This window comes from Glycine soja, chromosome 1 (assembly GCF_004193775.1).
Source record: "Glycine soja cultivar W05 chromosome 1, ASM419377v2, whole genome shotgun sequence".
Lineage (NCBI taxonomy): Eukaryota > Viridiplantae > Streptophyta > Magnoliopsida > Fabales > Fabaceae > Glycine > Glycine soja.
The window spans coordinates 50,025,768-50,040,945 of NC_041002.1; the positions used below are offsets into that span (position 1 = coordinate 50,025,768).

The 15,178-nt window shown below is 32.4% G+C and overlaps 2 protein-coding genes across 2 annotated transcripts; both read left to right on the forward strand.

Moving 5' to 3' along the window:
• The first annotated feature begins 1,111 nt into the window (after positions 1 to 1,111).
• Positions 1,112 to 3,548, forward strand: LOC114419002 (subtilisin-like protease SBT1.7). The gene has a single exon (XM_028384579.1). The coding sequence runs from the start codon at positions 1,122 to 1,124 to the stop codon at positions 3,447 to 3,449; it is 2,328 nt and encodes a 775-aa protein (XP_028240380.1). The 5' UTR covers positions 1,112 to 1,121; the 3' UTR covers positions 3,450 to 3,548.
• A 7,379-nt stretch (positions 3,549 to 10,927) lies between these two features.
• On the forward strand, positions 10,928 to 15,178 carry LOC114419013 (monosaccharide-sensing protein 2-like). The gene is made up of 6 exons (XM_028384590.1): positions 10,928 to 11,020; positions 11,180 to 11,286; positions 11,545 to 12,105; positions 12,196 to 13,079; positions 13,866 to 14,053; positions 14,371 to 15,178. Exons 1-6 carry the CDS (start codon positions 10,983 to 10,985, stop codon positions 14,825 to 14,827), a joined length of 2,235 nt encoding a protein of 744 aa, XP_028240391.1. The 5' UTR covers positions 10,928 to 10,982; the 3' UTR covers positions 14,828 to 15,178.

Sequence of the window (15,178 nt, forward strand, 5' to 3'; positions counted from 1 at the left end):
ACAGATCGAACAAAATATGAGAATCAAAATTGTATTTAAGCTAAAAAAGAAAAAACCAAAAAGAAACTTGTAACCATTTTTATTTAATCTTTTTAATTCTATAATCCAAAATAAATATTTTGTTTACATTTAATATCAACATTTGTATTTAGTTTTTTAATATTAAATGCTTTAAAAGCTATTAAATATTTTTTATTTCATCTTTTTTAATTCTTGAATCCATTTGTTGACATTTAATATTAGCATTTATATTTAATTTTTTAATATTAAATTCTTTAAAAGCTATTAAATATTTTTATTTAATCATTTATCTACTTTTCAATTTTTTTAATTTCAATTTAATTAAATATTTTGTTGACATTTAATATTAGCATTTGTATTTAAGTTTTTTAATACTAAATTCTTTAAAAACCATTAAATATTTTTATTTAATCATTTATCTGATTTGACTTTTTTTTATTTCATTTGAATCTGTCGTGTTTTTTTTTTTTTTGTCTATTGTAGCATTCTCTAATCTCTAATAAAACTAGTAATTTCACAAAAGAGACCAAATAAAAGAGAGACAGAGAGATAAAAAACAAAATAATTAAAAAATATTAAGCAACAAAAAGGATTAAATTTTTAATTTTTGTTTCATAGGTCAACATTTAAAGAATTTAATCTATAAGACTATCTTTTATTTCAAAACACACAAAAAAAAAACAACTAATATATAATCTACTAAAAATTTAACTAGTTGATTCAACATAATACATTGATTTTGTAAGTCTCTTGATATTATCTTTTGATTTCTACGGATTAATAAAATACTTAACTAATAATAGTCTTAATTCAAGTTTGAAAATATAATTATATTTTGTCACCCTTAGTAATTTTACTCAATTTAAATTCAAGTTGGTTAACTAAAAAAAGAAAAAGAAAAAAATTGGTAACTATTTTTATTTAATCTTTTTAATTCTTGAATCCATAATAAATATTTTGTTTACATCTAATATTAACATTTGCATTAAAAAAACTAAATGATGCATTAAATACGTTTTTATTGCATCATTATCCCTTTATTAAGCCAAATTCTCTATTAAATTGCTCTCAGTCTCATTGCAAAAACAAAACTGATTAGCATGGAGATGTTTTTGAAACCATTTGTTGCAACTCTTTTAGTTTTGTTTTTTATCCTCTATGATGTATCTTTGGCAACTATGGAGAATAAAAGTGCAGAGAACCCGAAAGGTACTTACATAGTCCACTTGGCCAAATCCGAAATGCCATCAAGCTTCAATCAGCATTCAATATGGTACAAATCAGTTTTGAAATCAGCATCCAACTCGGCAGAAATGCTTTACACATATGACAATGTGATTCATGGATTCTCAACCAGATTAACACATGAAGAAGCATGGTTACTGAGGAGTCAAGCTGGTATTCTAAAAGTGCAACCAGAGAAAATATACAAGCCACACACAACTCGAACACCACATTTCCTTGGACTCGACAAAATCGCCGACATGGTCCCTGAGTCAAACGAAGGAAGTGACATCATTATCGGACTCCTCGACACAGGTGTTTGGCCCGAAAGCAAGAGCTTTGACGACACCGGGCTAGGACCGATCCCCAACACATGGAAGGGAAAATGCGAATCAAGCGTTGATTTCAATGCCTCAAGTTGCAATAAGAAGTTGATAGGAGCTAGGTCTTATTCAAAAGGCTACGAGGCTATGATGGGTCCCATTATTGGAATAACCAAATCGCCTCGAGACATTGACGGCCACGGCAGCCACACTGCAAGCACAGCCGCGGGATCTGTAGTGAAAGGCGCAAGCCTATTCGGCTATGCTTCCGGTACAGCGCGTGGGATGGCCTCACGCGCTAGGGTTGCTGTCTATAAGGTTTGTTGGAAAGATTCTTGTGTTGTTTCTGACATATTGGCTGCAATAGACGCAGCCATCTCTGACAACGTCAATGTCCTTTCAATATCACTTGGTGGTGGTGGATCAAAGTATTACGATGACGATGGCGTTGCAATTGGAGCCTTTGCAGCAATGGAGAAAGGGATTCTAGTTTCTTGCTCAGCAGGAAATGATGGCCCTGATCCATCGTCTCTCGGCTCCAACACAGCACCTTGGGTGATCACGGTGGGAGCTGGTACAATCGATCGTGATTTCCCAGCGTATGTTAGCCTTGGGAATGGAAAAAATTATTCTGGAGTGTCATTGTTTAGTGGCAATTCTTTGCCCGATAATAATTCTCTCTTTCCAATCACATACGCCGGGATTGCAAGCTTTGATCCATTAGGAAATGAGTGTTTATTTGGAAGCTTGGATCCAAAAAAGGTTAAAGGGAAAATTGTGTTGTGCGATCTTGGAAATATTCCTATGGCAGAGAAAGGGTTTGCGGTGAAATCTGCCGGCGGTGTGGGCTTAGTGTTGGGAACAGTGGAAAACGATGGGGAGGAACAAGCAACAGAACCCACTAATTTGCCAACAATTGTAGTAGGTATTGAAGCTACAAAAGCAATAAAAAAGTACCTATTGTATGATCCAAAATCGATGGCTACGATTGTGTCTCAAGGAACAAAGGTTGGAATTGAGCCATCGCCAGTTGTTGCGGAGTTTAGCTCTCGTGGTCCAAATCTACTTACGCCACAGGTAATGAAACCCGATTTAATTGCGCCAGGTGTTGATATTTTAGGGGCATGGACAAGACATAAGGGTCCCACTGATTACAAAGAAGATCATAGGCGCGTGGACTTCAATATAATCTCGGGAACATCAATGTCATGCCCTCACGTGAGCGGGATAGCGGCTATAATAAAGTCAGTTAATCCAAATTGGAGCCCCGCCGCAATCCGATCTGCACTAATGACCACTGCTTATTCGACTTACACAAATGGTAAAAGTTTGATAGATAGTGCCACAAACAAATCGTCAACACCATTTGATATTGGTGCTGGACATGTGAACCCAGTTCTTGCGCTTAATCCAGGACTCGTTTATGATTTGACGACCACGGATGATTATCTCCACTTCCTTTGTGCGTTAAACTACACACCCAAAAGGATCGAGTCCGTGGCCAGGAGAAAGTACAAGTGTGATCCTCACAAACACTACAATGTAGCCGACCTAAATTACCCTTCTTTTAGTGTGGTGTATAAAACAAACAACCCAACGATTGTTAAGCACACTCGAACTCTTACTAATGTTGGGGTCGCAGGAACATACAATGTATCGGTTACGTTGGATATTCCATCTGTCAAAATCGTAGTTGAGCCGAATGTCTTGAGCTTCAACCAAAATGAGAACAAGTCATATACAGTCACATTTACACCATCCGGTCCATCGCCCTCGACTGGTTTTGGTTTTGGACGTTTGGAATGGTCAAATGGAAAGAACATTGTTGGAAGTCCTATCTCAATATATTTTGAGCCTCCTGGCGTCATTGGAAACTCCTAATTTTCTTACTAAAGTCTCTTCGCTAATTCTAAGAAGAGTGTTTTGACTCTTGATTGGGTAATGGTTATGGTTATTATACAATAAATTTGAATGTGGCAATTTCTTGTGTTTATTTAATATATTATATATCTATAAATATAAATTATTCTAATATTTCCTATAATATTCACTACTAAATTTTTTTTTACAACCTACTTTCGATGAGGACTTTTAAAAATCATCTTAATAGGTAAGGTGGTGATAATTTTATAAATAACAGATTTTTCAAACGAAAATGATTTTAAAAAAACTTTCTTAGAAATTATCATGCCCTAACCAAGATCACGATTCTACCTTGAAACCCTAAGCCTCCCCAATCATAATTCCCCCAACCCTAACCAAGATCACGATTCTACCATGCAAGACCCGATCCGCATCACCCTCACTGTCGTCGATGACGATGATGACCTGGAGCCCGAGGAAGCCGAAGAAAAAGGGTCCGAAGAGAACCGCACGGGAGAGAAAGTCTCACGAGAAGCTCTAGGTTATCATTGCAATTGGAATCTCATTGTCCCACAAGAAGGAGCTTGACCTTGTTCCCACCATCCCACAAGCTTCCCTTTTAAGAGGTCAAGAAGGAGCTCGACCTTGTTCCCCCCGTCCCACAAGCTTCCCTCACTGGCCAGAAATACACGGATGACAGCGAGGCTACCATAAACGAACATATCAAGTGCGTTACCCTGCTTCTAACTTTTCTCCTCTTTATTTTTTTCTTTTCTCACTTCAAAAAAATTAACAAATTAAGTCTCCTTTAAGTTATATTCATGAATCGTTATAAATTAACAAGATTTTTATGGGTACGAGATGAAGTAGGTTTTTTTTTTTATCTGTTTATGAGTTTATCTTGTTTGATGGTCTTTAATATTTTTTTTTCACTTTGCAGTGTGGAGTACAATGTTTCGTATGTTTATCATGCGATGTTTGCCTACTTCGATAGGAACTGTCAAGAAGGGAGAGAGAAGCAGGAATAAAGGCAGACCCTGAGATTGATGCATTCATGAAGGGTGTAGCATACTTGGATTGGATATTTGTGCCGACATTGTGTTGGAGATGAGATGAGAAAAAGCATCTCTGGTGGATATTGTGCATGGGCATTTGGTTTGCGTATATGGCTTCTTAGGATCCCTCTGTCCATTACGGAATCAGGGATATGGATTGCCCTTACGTATTACACCATAGGGTTTGCTCCTTCTGCTAGCAGGTAATTAATATGAGTTTACAATCAGCAGTTCCTTTGTACATCTGTTTTTGGTTCTGATTGTCCTGTATATGTCCACACACTATTGTCTTTCAGAGGTCCTTGGGGTCCGCTTTCACCTATCCTTGAGAATAATGCTATTACTGACAACACTCATGTTTGTAATTGTTTTTGAGTGTTTGTCACAATAATTTGTTTGTTATTTCAAGATTCAGTTTGTGTCAATATTTTTTTGTTTAATTTTAAGGGGGATTTGTTTTTACCGCATCTGGTGATTCTTGTGCAATATTGTTGGGATGTTGTATGTAATTATGTATTCACGGAAGGTGAATATAATTCTTGGATAACTTGATTTATAACTATACTTGTGCTGATGGACTAACATGTGTTAATGTTTCTAGGAAACTCGTAAAGTAAAAATGGTATTGAAGGGACACATGGACTATTTGCATTGTATAGTTGCTCGCAACTCATCAAATCAGGTCTTGATTCTTGACCTTATTGTCATTTGAACTTGATGATAATTATTAACTGAGAAATAAACCCAAAGGTGGACAATAGAGTTTGCATCTTGCTTAGACACTGGTCTGAACTTTATTAAATAAAGGGGAGCATTTTACAAGCTTTATATTTAAAATAGGAAGGACATTTGAGACTATAAATCGTTTTTTTTTGTTTAAATTATTCCTTCAATCACATGTTGTCCTCTTCAAAAATATTAATTAATATTGACATCGGTATGCTATACCAGGAAAGGGCAAAAGTTATGATGAAATTGGCAGACCTAATTGATGAAAACATAGAAGAACTAGCGGCATTAGATGCCATTGATGCTGGGAAGCTGTACTATATTAATAAGGCTGTGGAAATTCCTACATCTGCAAATGAGTTACGCAGGTGCTGCTGATAAAATTCATGGCGACGTATTAAAAATGAACGGGGATTTCCATGCATATACACTTTTGGAACCAATTGGTGTTGTGAGACACATAATTCCCTGGAATGCCCCCACCCTCTCGTTTTTCACCAAGGTTAGCCCTTCCTTAGCTGCAGGTTGCACCATGGTCCTCAAGCCTGCTGAACAAACACCTCTCTCTGCTTTGGTTTGTGCTCATCTAGCTAAGTTGGTATGTATCAACACACACTTTCATTTCCTTATCAAACATGCATGGGTCACACCAAGATAATTATTTGAATCAAGGCTAATGTGATTGTGTTTTAAAGGCTGGAATTCCAGATGGAGTTGTCAATGTGGTATCCGGATTTGGCCCAACTGCTGGTGCAGCTATAAGCTCACACATGGACATAGATGCGGTAATAAACATCTTGTCTCTCCTACTAGAAAAAAATCATTCACTGGAGAGGATATTTTTCCCTAATAAGAAACTGCATGTCAAATATTTACAAGTACTAGTTTCTTAATTGATTTGACTACTAAAATTTTAGTTTCCTTCATTGTGCTGTGTATCTTTAGTTCAGTTTTAGTGGTTCAGTTGAAGTAGGGCGTGAATTGATGCAAGCTGTAGCTAGGAGCAACCTAAAACCGGTTTCACTTGAATTAGGAGACAAGTCTTGACTCTTGAGCTTCAACCAAAATGAGAACAAGTCATATACAGTCACATTTACACCATCAGGTCCATCGCCCTCGACTGGTTTTGATTTTGGACGTTTAGAATGGTCAAATATCTCAATATATTTTTACTAAAGTCTCTTCGCGTTTTGACTCTTCATTGGGTGATGGTTATGATTATTATATAATAAATTTGAATGTGTCAATGTTTTCTGTTTATTTAATATATTATATGTCTATAAATATAAATTATTCTAATTTTTCCTATAATATCCTATCTCACGTTTTTTTCTTTCTTTTCCGAAATGCATATGTCAACCCTTGTTTCGCTCCCCCGCCTTTCGTATAAATTTATGCTTTGGATTGACCATAGCTTTATGACAACATTTACTCTTTGTCTAATTTCTATTATTCTGTTGGTTTCATTATAATTATAGTGTAAAAAATTATTTTATTTTAATATTAATTACTTTTTTTATTAATATCCCTTATAATATTAATGATAAACAATATAATTTATAAATAAATTAATAATGATATAAAAATAATACTCTATTTATTTTTTATTTTTTTATTGATGTGTGTAAAACAAAAGACGTCTATTTCATTGTTTTTGGAAGGGAGGATTTTTTTTTATTTCCTTGTTTATAATTTTTTGGGGTGACTTCAAATCCTATATAAATTTTCAATGCCATCAGACTGCAAGAATTGGAGATTGCTGTTTGTGTTTTGAGGTATTCAAACCCTTTATATATTTTGCAGTCATCAAAGTGCAAAAACTAAAGATTGTGCTTTGTAGTTATAAAAATAAAAATAAAAATTGTGCTTTGTATTTTCCTCGGTATATTCCAAAAATTAACTTAATCTCGGGTATTAAGCCCGCCAAGCAGAGTTGAAACACTGTTGCACGGGTTATTCATTACTGGGTAGTCTCTCCAAAATGTATGGATTGATGGACAACATTTACTTTTCCCTATGGAATCGGGTTTTTTATTTTATTTTTATTCTGCGTATGGAATTACTATTTTTTTCTTGACTCCCGATTTATCAAGATTTTTTTTTAACTAATCTAGAATTTCATCAAGAGATAAATAAAATTTAATAAAAAAAAACATTTTCACTCAGAATTAAACAGGGTATTAGAAAGATTAATATTATACATTTTTATAACATATATTCTTTGGATAACATACTCTAATAAAGTTATATTTCACAAGTAATTTTAGTTAATTTATACTAGTTGACAAACTAAAAATTATCCATTGTTTTTAATTTTTTTAAACGCTATTTTAACTACTATTTTTTAAAACATTAATTTGTAATTTATTTTATTTATTTTTATCCTTTAAGTATTTATTAAATTTCTTGATTCTTTTTAAATAATTTTTTATTATTTATTTTAACCGTTACACTAGTTATAATATTTTATTTATTATTTTAACATTATACTTCACGAAATTGATTTCACGAAATTGATAATGTTATATGTTAGTTTTTTCTTATTGTTATTTAAATAATTTTATATTAGATAATTTATTTTAATTCTTGTAATGAAAATAATTTATTTATAAATAAAAATATAAAAGTTTAAAATTAATTAAAAATATAAAATTATAATATCTCAAAATATATTTTATTTATAAAATAAAATTGAAATTTATATAAAAAATATTATATGAATATGTTCATTTTTTTCATTTTATATTTTTTAATTACTATAACAATAATTATACCTAACACTTATAATTTAGCTAGTCAATTTAAAAATTTTCAATTATTAGCTTTGAATTTTCGATCACTAACTAATTTTTAAGTTAATTTTACCAAACATAAGTTACGTGAGAATTTATATTTAATTTGTTTTAAAGAAAAATTTTGTAATGTCCGAAAAACTCTCATTTATACGTTGAAATTGGTTTGCGCAGGGACGGGGAAGATTATTATTATTATTATTATTATTATTATTATTATTATTATTATTGTTATTATTATTATTATTATTATTATTATTATTATGGGAACAGTATAAACTAAGAATATAAAGAATGATTAATTACTAATTAGAATTAATTACACTTTTCTTCTTCAAGAGAAGCAAATATTACATGTTATTTCCCTCTTATATTAAAATGTACCCTCCTCACAAATTATATGACACTTACTTTCATCTTTAATTTTTTAATTAAATATAATTTTAGTCATTTAAATATGGATAATTATTTTTTCCCTTCAAAAGAATTTTATTTTTATTTATCTCAAACATTAGAAGAATTATTTTTAATTTCTTTCATTCTTTTCATTAATAATGTTACAATTTGTGATGACTTTTCACCGTTAGAATTTTTTTTTTAAAATTTAATGTTAATAAATGATGTGTGATAGTTTAAAATTGTCTGTATGTAAAATATTATCACAATTTCACATTCATTTTTTTTCCTCGTTAAAGTGTTAGAATATGTAAAAAAAGGTGCAACCAAATCATTGGAGTCAAATATTTTGATGATTTAAAATCATTAAAAATTATTTTTTTAAAAAATAAAATTAAAAAATTATGATTAATAACTGTCAAAAATTATGAAACACAATAAATAAAAAGAGACTAAAAGTAACTTTTCAAAAATTTGAGATATTAATATCTTTTGAAGGATTAAAAAATAATTATCTAAAGGAAGATATTAATTTTTCCATTAAAATTTCGTTAGTTTTTAATTTTCATTTAAAAAAATATTATTACAAAATTATCCTTCGGAGTCATCCCCCTCGGTATTACACCGCTTATACATATATAATTTGTAAATTATTATTAAAATGAAATTTTGATTCATTAAAGTAATTTTTATATTTTTAAAAATTATTTTCATATAAAATATATTTAGTATTTTTTATGTTTTTTTATTATCATTAAAATATTACACAAATTAAATTAATTTTATAATTTTTTATAAATTTAGTTTTTATTTCAATATATTTTTAATTGGACGAGATAACTAGTAACTTTTAATTTAAAAGGTGTTATTAAACTAAAATTTTAAAACATCGACAAACAACTTCAATTTTTGTTAAAGGTTTTTAAACTTTTTTTTACAGTAAAGGTTTTTAAACTTAAAAATAACTTTTAAGTAGATTGAAGCAAGCATATCTTCATGGTAAAAAAAAAAGAAGCATATCTTTGTTAGTGAAATTATTCCTTTCAATTGTATTTTTTTATTCATCGGACTTAGATGTAAGATGTTACTTATTTTGATTTTGGTTAATTTTGCTCAATCTAAACTCTTTTTGTTTTAATGAAATCTTTTGTGTATATATAAAATAATAATTTTAAGATGATATTTAAGGATATATTGATGGAAGATCAAAAACATATTTAATGTGTTATATTTAATCTGTTAGTATTGAATTTTCAATTAAATATTTTTTTTATTGTTAATAAATATTTATTTTTGTGTTTACATTTTAATAAAATTTTATTTTGTGGTGAGTCCTAATAAAATAGTAATTTACTTTTATTCTTTTCACTTATTTTTAATCATTGATAAATTAGTGAATTTTATGTTTATTTTTTGATAATTTTTTTCATTTGTTATTAGTCAAGACTTAAATTTACTGATTTATCAGATATTAAAATAAGTACAAAAATAAAAAAAAATATTATTTTATTAGAAACTCAACGAAAAAATATTAACAAATAAATATAAAAATTGAGTATTTATTAATGAGAAAATTTTATTTAAATTAAAATATATAATATACTAAATGAAATGAAAGTACCAAACACCAATACTTAAATGCCAAATGGGAAATGAAAATTCATACCCGTTAAAAACATAATCTCAAACGCGCATATCATTATAGGAAAATAAAACAAAATGGACATTGTTTTATCTTTCTTTTCTGAATTTGACAAATTTGAAATTTCTGTAAGAAGTGCACTTATTGATTTTTTTTATGTGATCGTGAAACACGTGGCTGGATAAGATAACCGGCCTCGAATTTGAACTATTGATGCAATAGTAACAAGTAATCAAATATCTTCCATTTTCGAGTTGTTTTTTTTTTCATTCAAAAAATCCAAATCAAATCCTTTTATTTGATGGCCACGTAATAATTTAAACAAAACACATCAAATCATCAATTGATCTGTCAATACAAAGACGTGGGAGAGAAGCAATGTTTAATGCATATGACTGATAGGTATTCAAATCTTTTAAATAGAAATAAAGCAAAATTTATTTCTCACAAAAAAGGGGGAAAATCAAGTATTTTTTTAAAAATAGTAAACAATAAAATAATATTACAAATATATTCTTCTGGTGATATAACATAAATATATTTACATGACAAACTAAGTGCATTAGGAAGTGTTAATAACTTCTTAAAAAAAGAGGGAAGTGTTAATAACTTAATATATTCTCCCACATACCATATTTATCAATTAAAATGTTAATCACTGTCGAGGAAGGTGCAGTCGTGGCGACTCCACAATGGCAGAAATCGCAGAGATAATTCAATTTTCAGGTGCTTGTCACGAAACGCAACAATAGTAGTATAAAATTTGGGGTGGCAACATTCTTTTGACTTTTTAATTAATTAATTAATTAATTAATAGTTGGTTTATCATATGAAGATAAATAACAATAAAAACAACACCTCCCTCGTACAGCTAAGTCTGAGTTAGATATACTATGATTTGGAAAAAAACGAAGCAAACAAATCTCCCGACACATTGATGCCAACTGTATTCATACGAAACAAACTGTCCAACGTGTACAGTGTCCATTCTTTGAACTCTACTTACTTACTACTACCATTTATCTTTTAAAATCACTCATCTCAATTTTCACATTCCTGATGATGAAGATCTGGGAAGTGTTATAAAGCTTTCAAATTGAGTTGAAGTGATTGAGTTTGGATTTTTTTTCTCAGACAAGGAGATTTAAGAGAGAATAAAAAAATGATGGAGGTTGTGATTGTTGCAATTGCTGCTACACTTGGAAATCTTCTGATGGGATGGGATAGTTCAACTATTGCAGGTTTGTATTTTCTCATCTAATAATTATGCTGTGCTAGTGTTTTTTCAGTTATGTGTGTGTTTTGAAAATCTCAATGTCATGTATGATCATAATCTATGCAATCATTTGTTCTCTCATATAGTGTTTTATGATTTGGGAACATGAAGCTGAAATGATAATTACCCCAATTCTCAAATAATTAGAATAGGAATTGCAAAAAGGGTGTGTTGTTAGATCTCATTACTGAAATTGAACATACATGTTTGTACACTCTTGCAGCGGGTATGACCTACATCAAGAAGGAATTTGTCTTGGATGCCACACTTGAAGGGCTAATCGTGTCCATGTCATTTATAATCGGCACTGTTGTGACAATTTTCTCTGGGACAGTGTGTGATTTGGTTGGAAGACGCCCTATGTTGATAACATCTTCTATCATGTTCTTCCTTAGTGGTTTGGTAATGTTGTGGGCACCTAATGTTGTTATTGTTCTGTTAGCGAGGATAATTGATGGGGTTGCCATTGCTCTTGCTGTTACTCTTACTCCTCTCTACATATCTGAGGTAGCGCCGGCTGACATCAGGGGCCAATTGAACACTCTTACTCAGTTTGCTTGTTCTGGTGGAATGTTCTTGGCTTACATCCTGGTGTTCTCAATGTCCTTGTCGGATTCGCCAAGTTGGAGACTCATGCTTGGGGTTATTTTCATTCCTGCTGTTGCTTATTTTTTACTGGCTGTGTTTTACCTGCCTGAGTCTCCTAGGTGGCTTGTGAGCAAAGGCCGGCTACTCGAGGCCGAAAGAGTTCTGAAAAGGCTTCGTGGCATCGAAGATGTTTCAGGTGACACTGAATTTGCACTTGTTGTTGGTTTTAAATTTGTTGAATTGAATCATCATTTTGTACCGATTAGGAGTTAACTTTGATGTGTAGGGGAATTGGCGTTGCTGGCAGAGGGTCTCAGCCCTGGGGGTGAAGCCACATCCATAGAAGAGTATGTGGTTGCCCCAGCTAGTGAGCTTCTTGTTAACCAGGAAGCAGAGAAAGATTATATAAAGTTGTATGGTCCCAATGATGAGGGAGTTACAATGGTTGCTCAACCAGTGAATGGACAGGGTAGCATGATATCCCGTAGTATGTTGTCTCAGCAAGGAAGCTTTGGAACTCTGACTGGTGGTGGTCTTAAGGATCCTATTGTCACTCTCTTTGGAAGTTTGCACGAGAATACTCTCCCTGAGAGTGGAGGTTCACGCAGTATGCTACTTCATAATGCCAACAGTATCTTTAGCATTGGAGAGACGTCGAGTCCCTTTGGTACCAGTGACAACCTGCATGCGCCACTAATGTCATTTCAAGGGGGTGCTGGGGAGAAGGATAGGGCTTATGGGTCCAAGGACATATTAGGCATGAGGAGCAATAGCAGCCTGAGAAGTAATAGTAGTTTGGTTCATGGGAATGCTGTTGATGCTCCTAAAAATACCAACATTGGTGGAGGTTGGCAGTTGGTTTATAAATCAGCTGATGGTGCTGGGGGTGGGAAAAGAGAAGGACTCCAAAGGGTTTATTTGCACGCAGATACTGCTGCACTTTCTCACTCTCAGCATGTTTCATTTGTTTCAACTTCTGGCTATGACATACCGATAGATGGCGGTGAAGCATATCAAGCTGCTGCTCTTGTCAGCCAGTCAGTTCTAGGTACTCATGATATGTTGCATCTGACAGAAGTTGCTGCAAAAGGGCCAAAATGGAGAGCTCTGCTAGAGCCAGGAGTCAAGCGTGCATTAATTGTTGGAGTAGGACTTCAAATACTTCAACAGGTACAATTAATTGGCATTTTAGTAGTATTACATCACTTGATTATATTGTGTCCTGCTATGATTGATATTCCATGCATTCATCTTAAAATTGAATGGTTATTGAGGTGTTAGAATTATGTCATGAAGACCAGTACCCTATGAGGAAGTTGTTCTTTTCCCTCAGTTGTACTTTGTCATATATTTTTATCCCTCCCAACCTCATAGAGGTTGGGGATTAATAATCGTGAAGATAATTAATGACAAGTTTAGTATTAAGGTGTTGATTTGATCATTTCAATGTTACAAGTCTTCTTCAAATGAATATCTTTATTGTAACCACTTTAATTCTAGGTTGTATGGTGTATCCTATCCTATCCTTTAATCTACTGTCACTTTGCAGTTGCTCTACACAATAATGCCTTGAGGATCTTAGGAGTTGTTTGGTTTCAAAAAATGTTTCCTGTTTTCATTTTTTGTAGTTACTAATGATTACAATCATTTTCTGTGCAAATCTTTTGAAAACATAAAACAAAATGAAATCACATAAAAAATTTGTTAATTATTATTGAAAGCAGGAAATAGAAATAGAAAATGTTTTCTCAAACTAAACAAGCCTTTAGTTTTTGCACTGTTAGTATTCTGTTCTTTCCTTTTCTTCATCTCATCTTTCTAACAATTTTGACAAAATTCTTGGACATATATGCTAAGTACATAATGCTTCTTGGTGTTATTTTCCTCGCAATGAAGACTTGCACATACACTCTAGCTTCTTCTCCTGTGATTCTGAAAATGTAATATGTATTGCAGGCTGCTGGTATAAATGGGTTTCTCTACTATGCTCCCCAGATTCTTGAGAAAGCAGGAGTAGGGGATCTTTTATCAAATTTGGGCCTTAGTTCAGCATCTGCTTCTTTTCTTGTAAATATCATTACAACATTCTGTATGCTTCCTTGTATAGCTATTGCGATAAGACTCATGGATATTTCTGGCAGAAGGTATGTTTAAACTAAGACTTAGCCTGAATTTCATCTTGATCTTGCTTCTGTTTCATGTATGGAGCCGTAGCCATATTACAGTATTATATTTACAATAACATTGTTCAATTTCTACAGTCACAATTGGTTCATCCTTTTCTTTTGCTGCATTGTCATTGACATTTGGTAGGATCACTTTTTGTAATATAGATAGTGTCCTATCAGTGCAAGATTTTCTTAACTGAAGGTCTATGAATGGCTAACTATCTCGAAAAACAAAATTTGGAGTGAAATGCAGCAATTGGTGACAATGACATTATGTATTTTTCTCATGGCAGGTCCATCATGCTGTACACTGTACCCATTTTGATAGTTTGTCTCCTGATACTAGTGATCAAGCAGTTCTTTCAAATCAATTCTGTCGTCGATGCAGCAATCACTGCTATTAGTGTTGTGGTTTATGAAAGCGTCTTCTGCATGGGCTTTGGCGTTATTCCCAACATCATATGTGCTGAAATCTTTCCAACAAGTGTTCGCGGAATCTGCATTTCTCTGACTTCTCTTACATATTGGGGTTGCACCTTGATTGTCACTTTGATATTCCCCTACTTGCTCCAGCTTCTCGGTCTCACTGGTGTCTTTGGATTGTTTGTTGTTGGCTGCATCATTTCATGGATATTTGTCTACTTGAAAGTTCCTGAAACAAAAGGCATGCCTTTAGAAGTTATTATTGAATTCTTTGCTATTGGTGCAAAGCCTGGTACTGATCCTGCCGCATTGGGAATCAAAGGCTGACACCTTAGTGAATACTGATAAGTTTATAAATTCAGAAGGTTCTGATTCCTCCTAAAATGAGTTGAGAAGTATGGAAGATTGAAACTATTTGGCATTGGGACATATGTCAGCATGCAGCGACTTCCCCTTTTGTGCTTTTAGGAGAAATTGAGTATAATCTAGTAATTTATTTATACACATTATGATTAATGTTTAGAATATTCCTTGTATTCTTTTATCTTTTCACTCCTTAGCATTTGCCCTTTGGTTTTTCACCATGCTTTGGAACAGGTGATGTGCTCTAGTGATATTTGAGGTCTGAAAAGGTCATCAGTATACTGGTTGTGTTTTCTATAATAACGAGTCTATCTA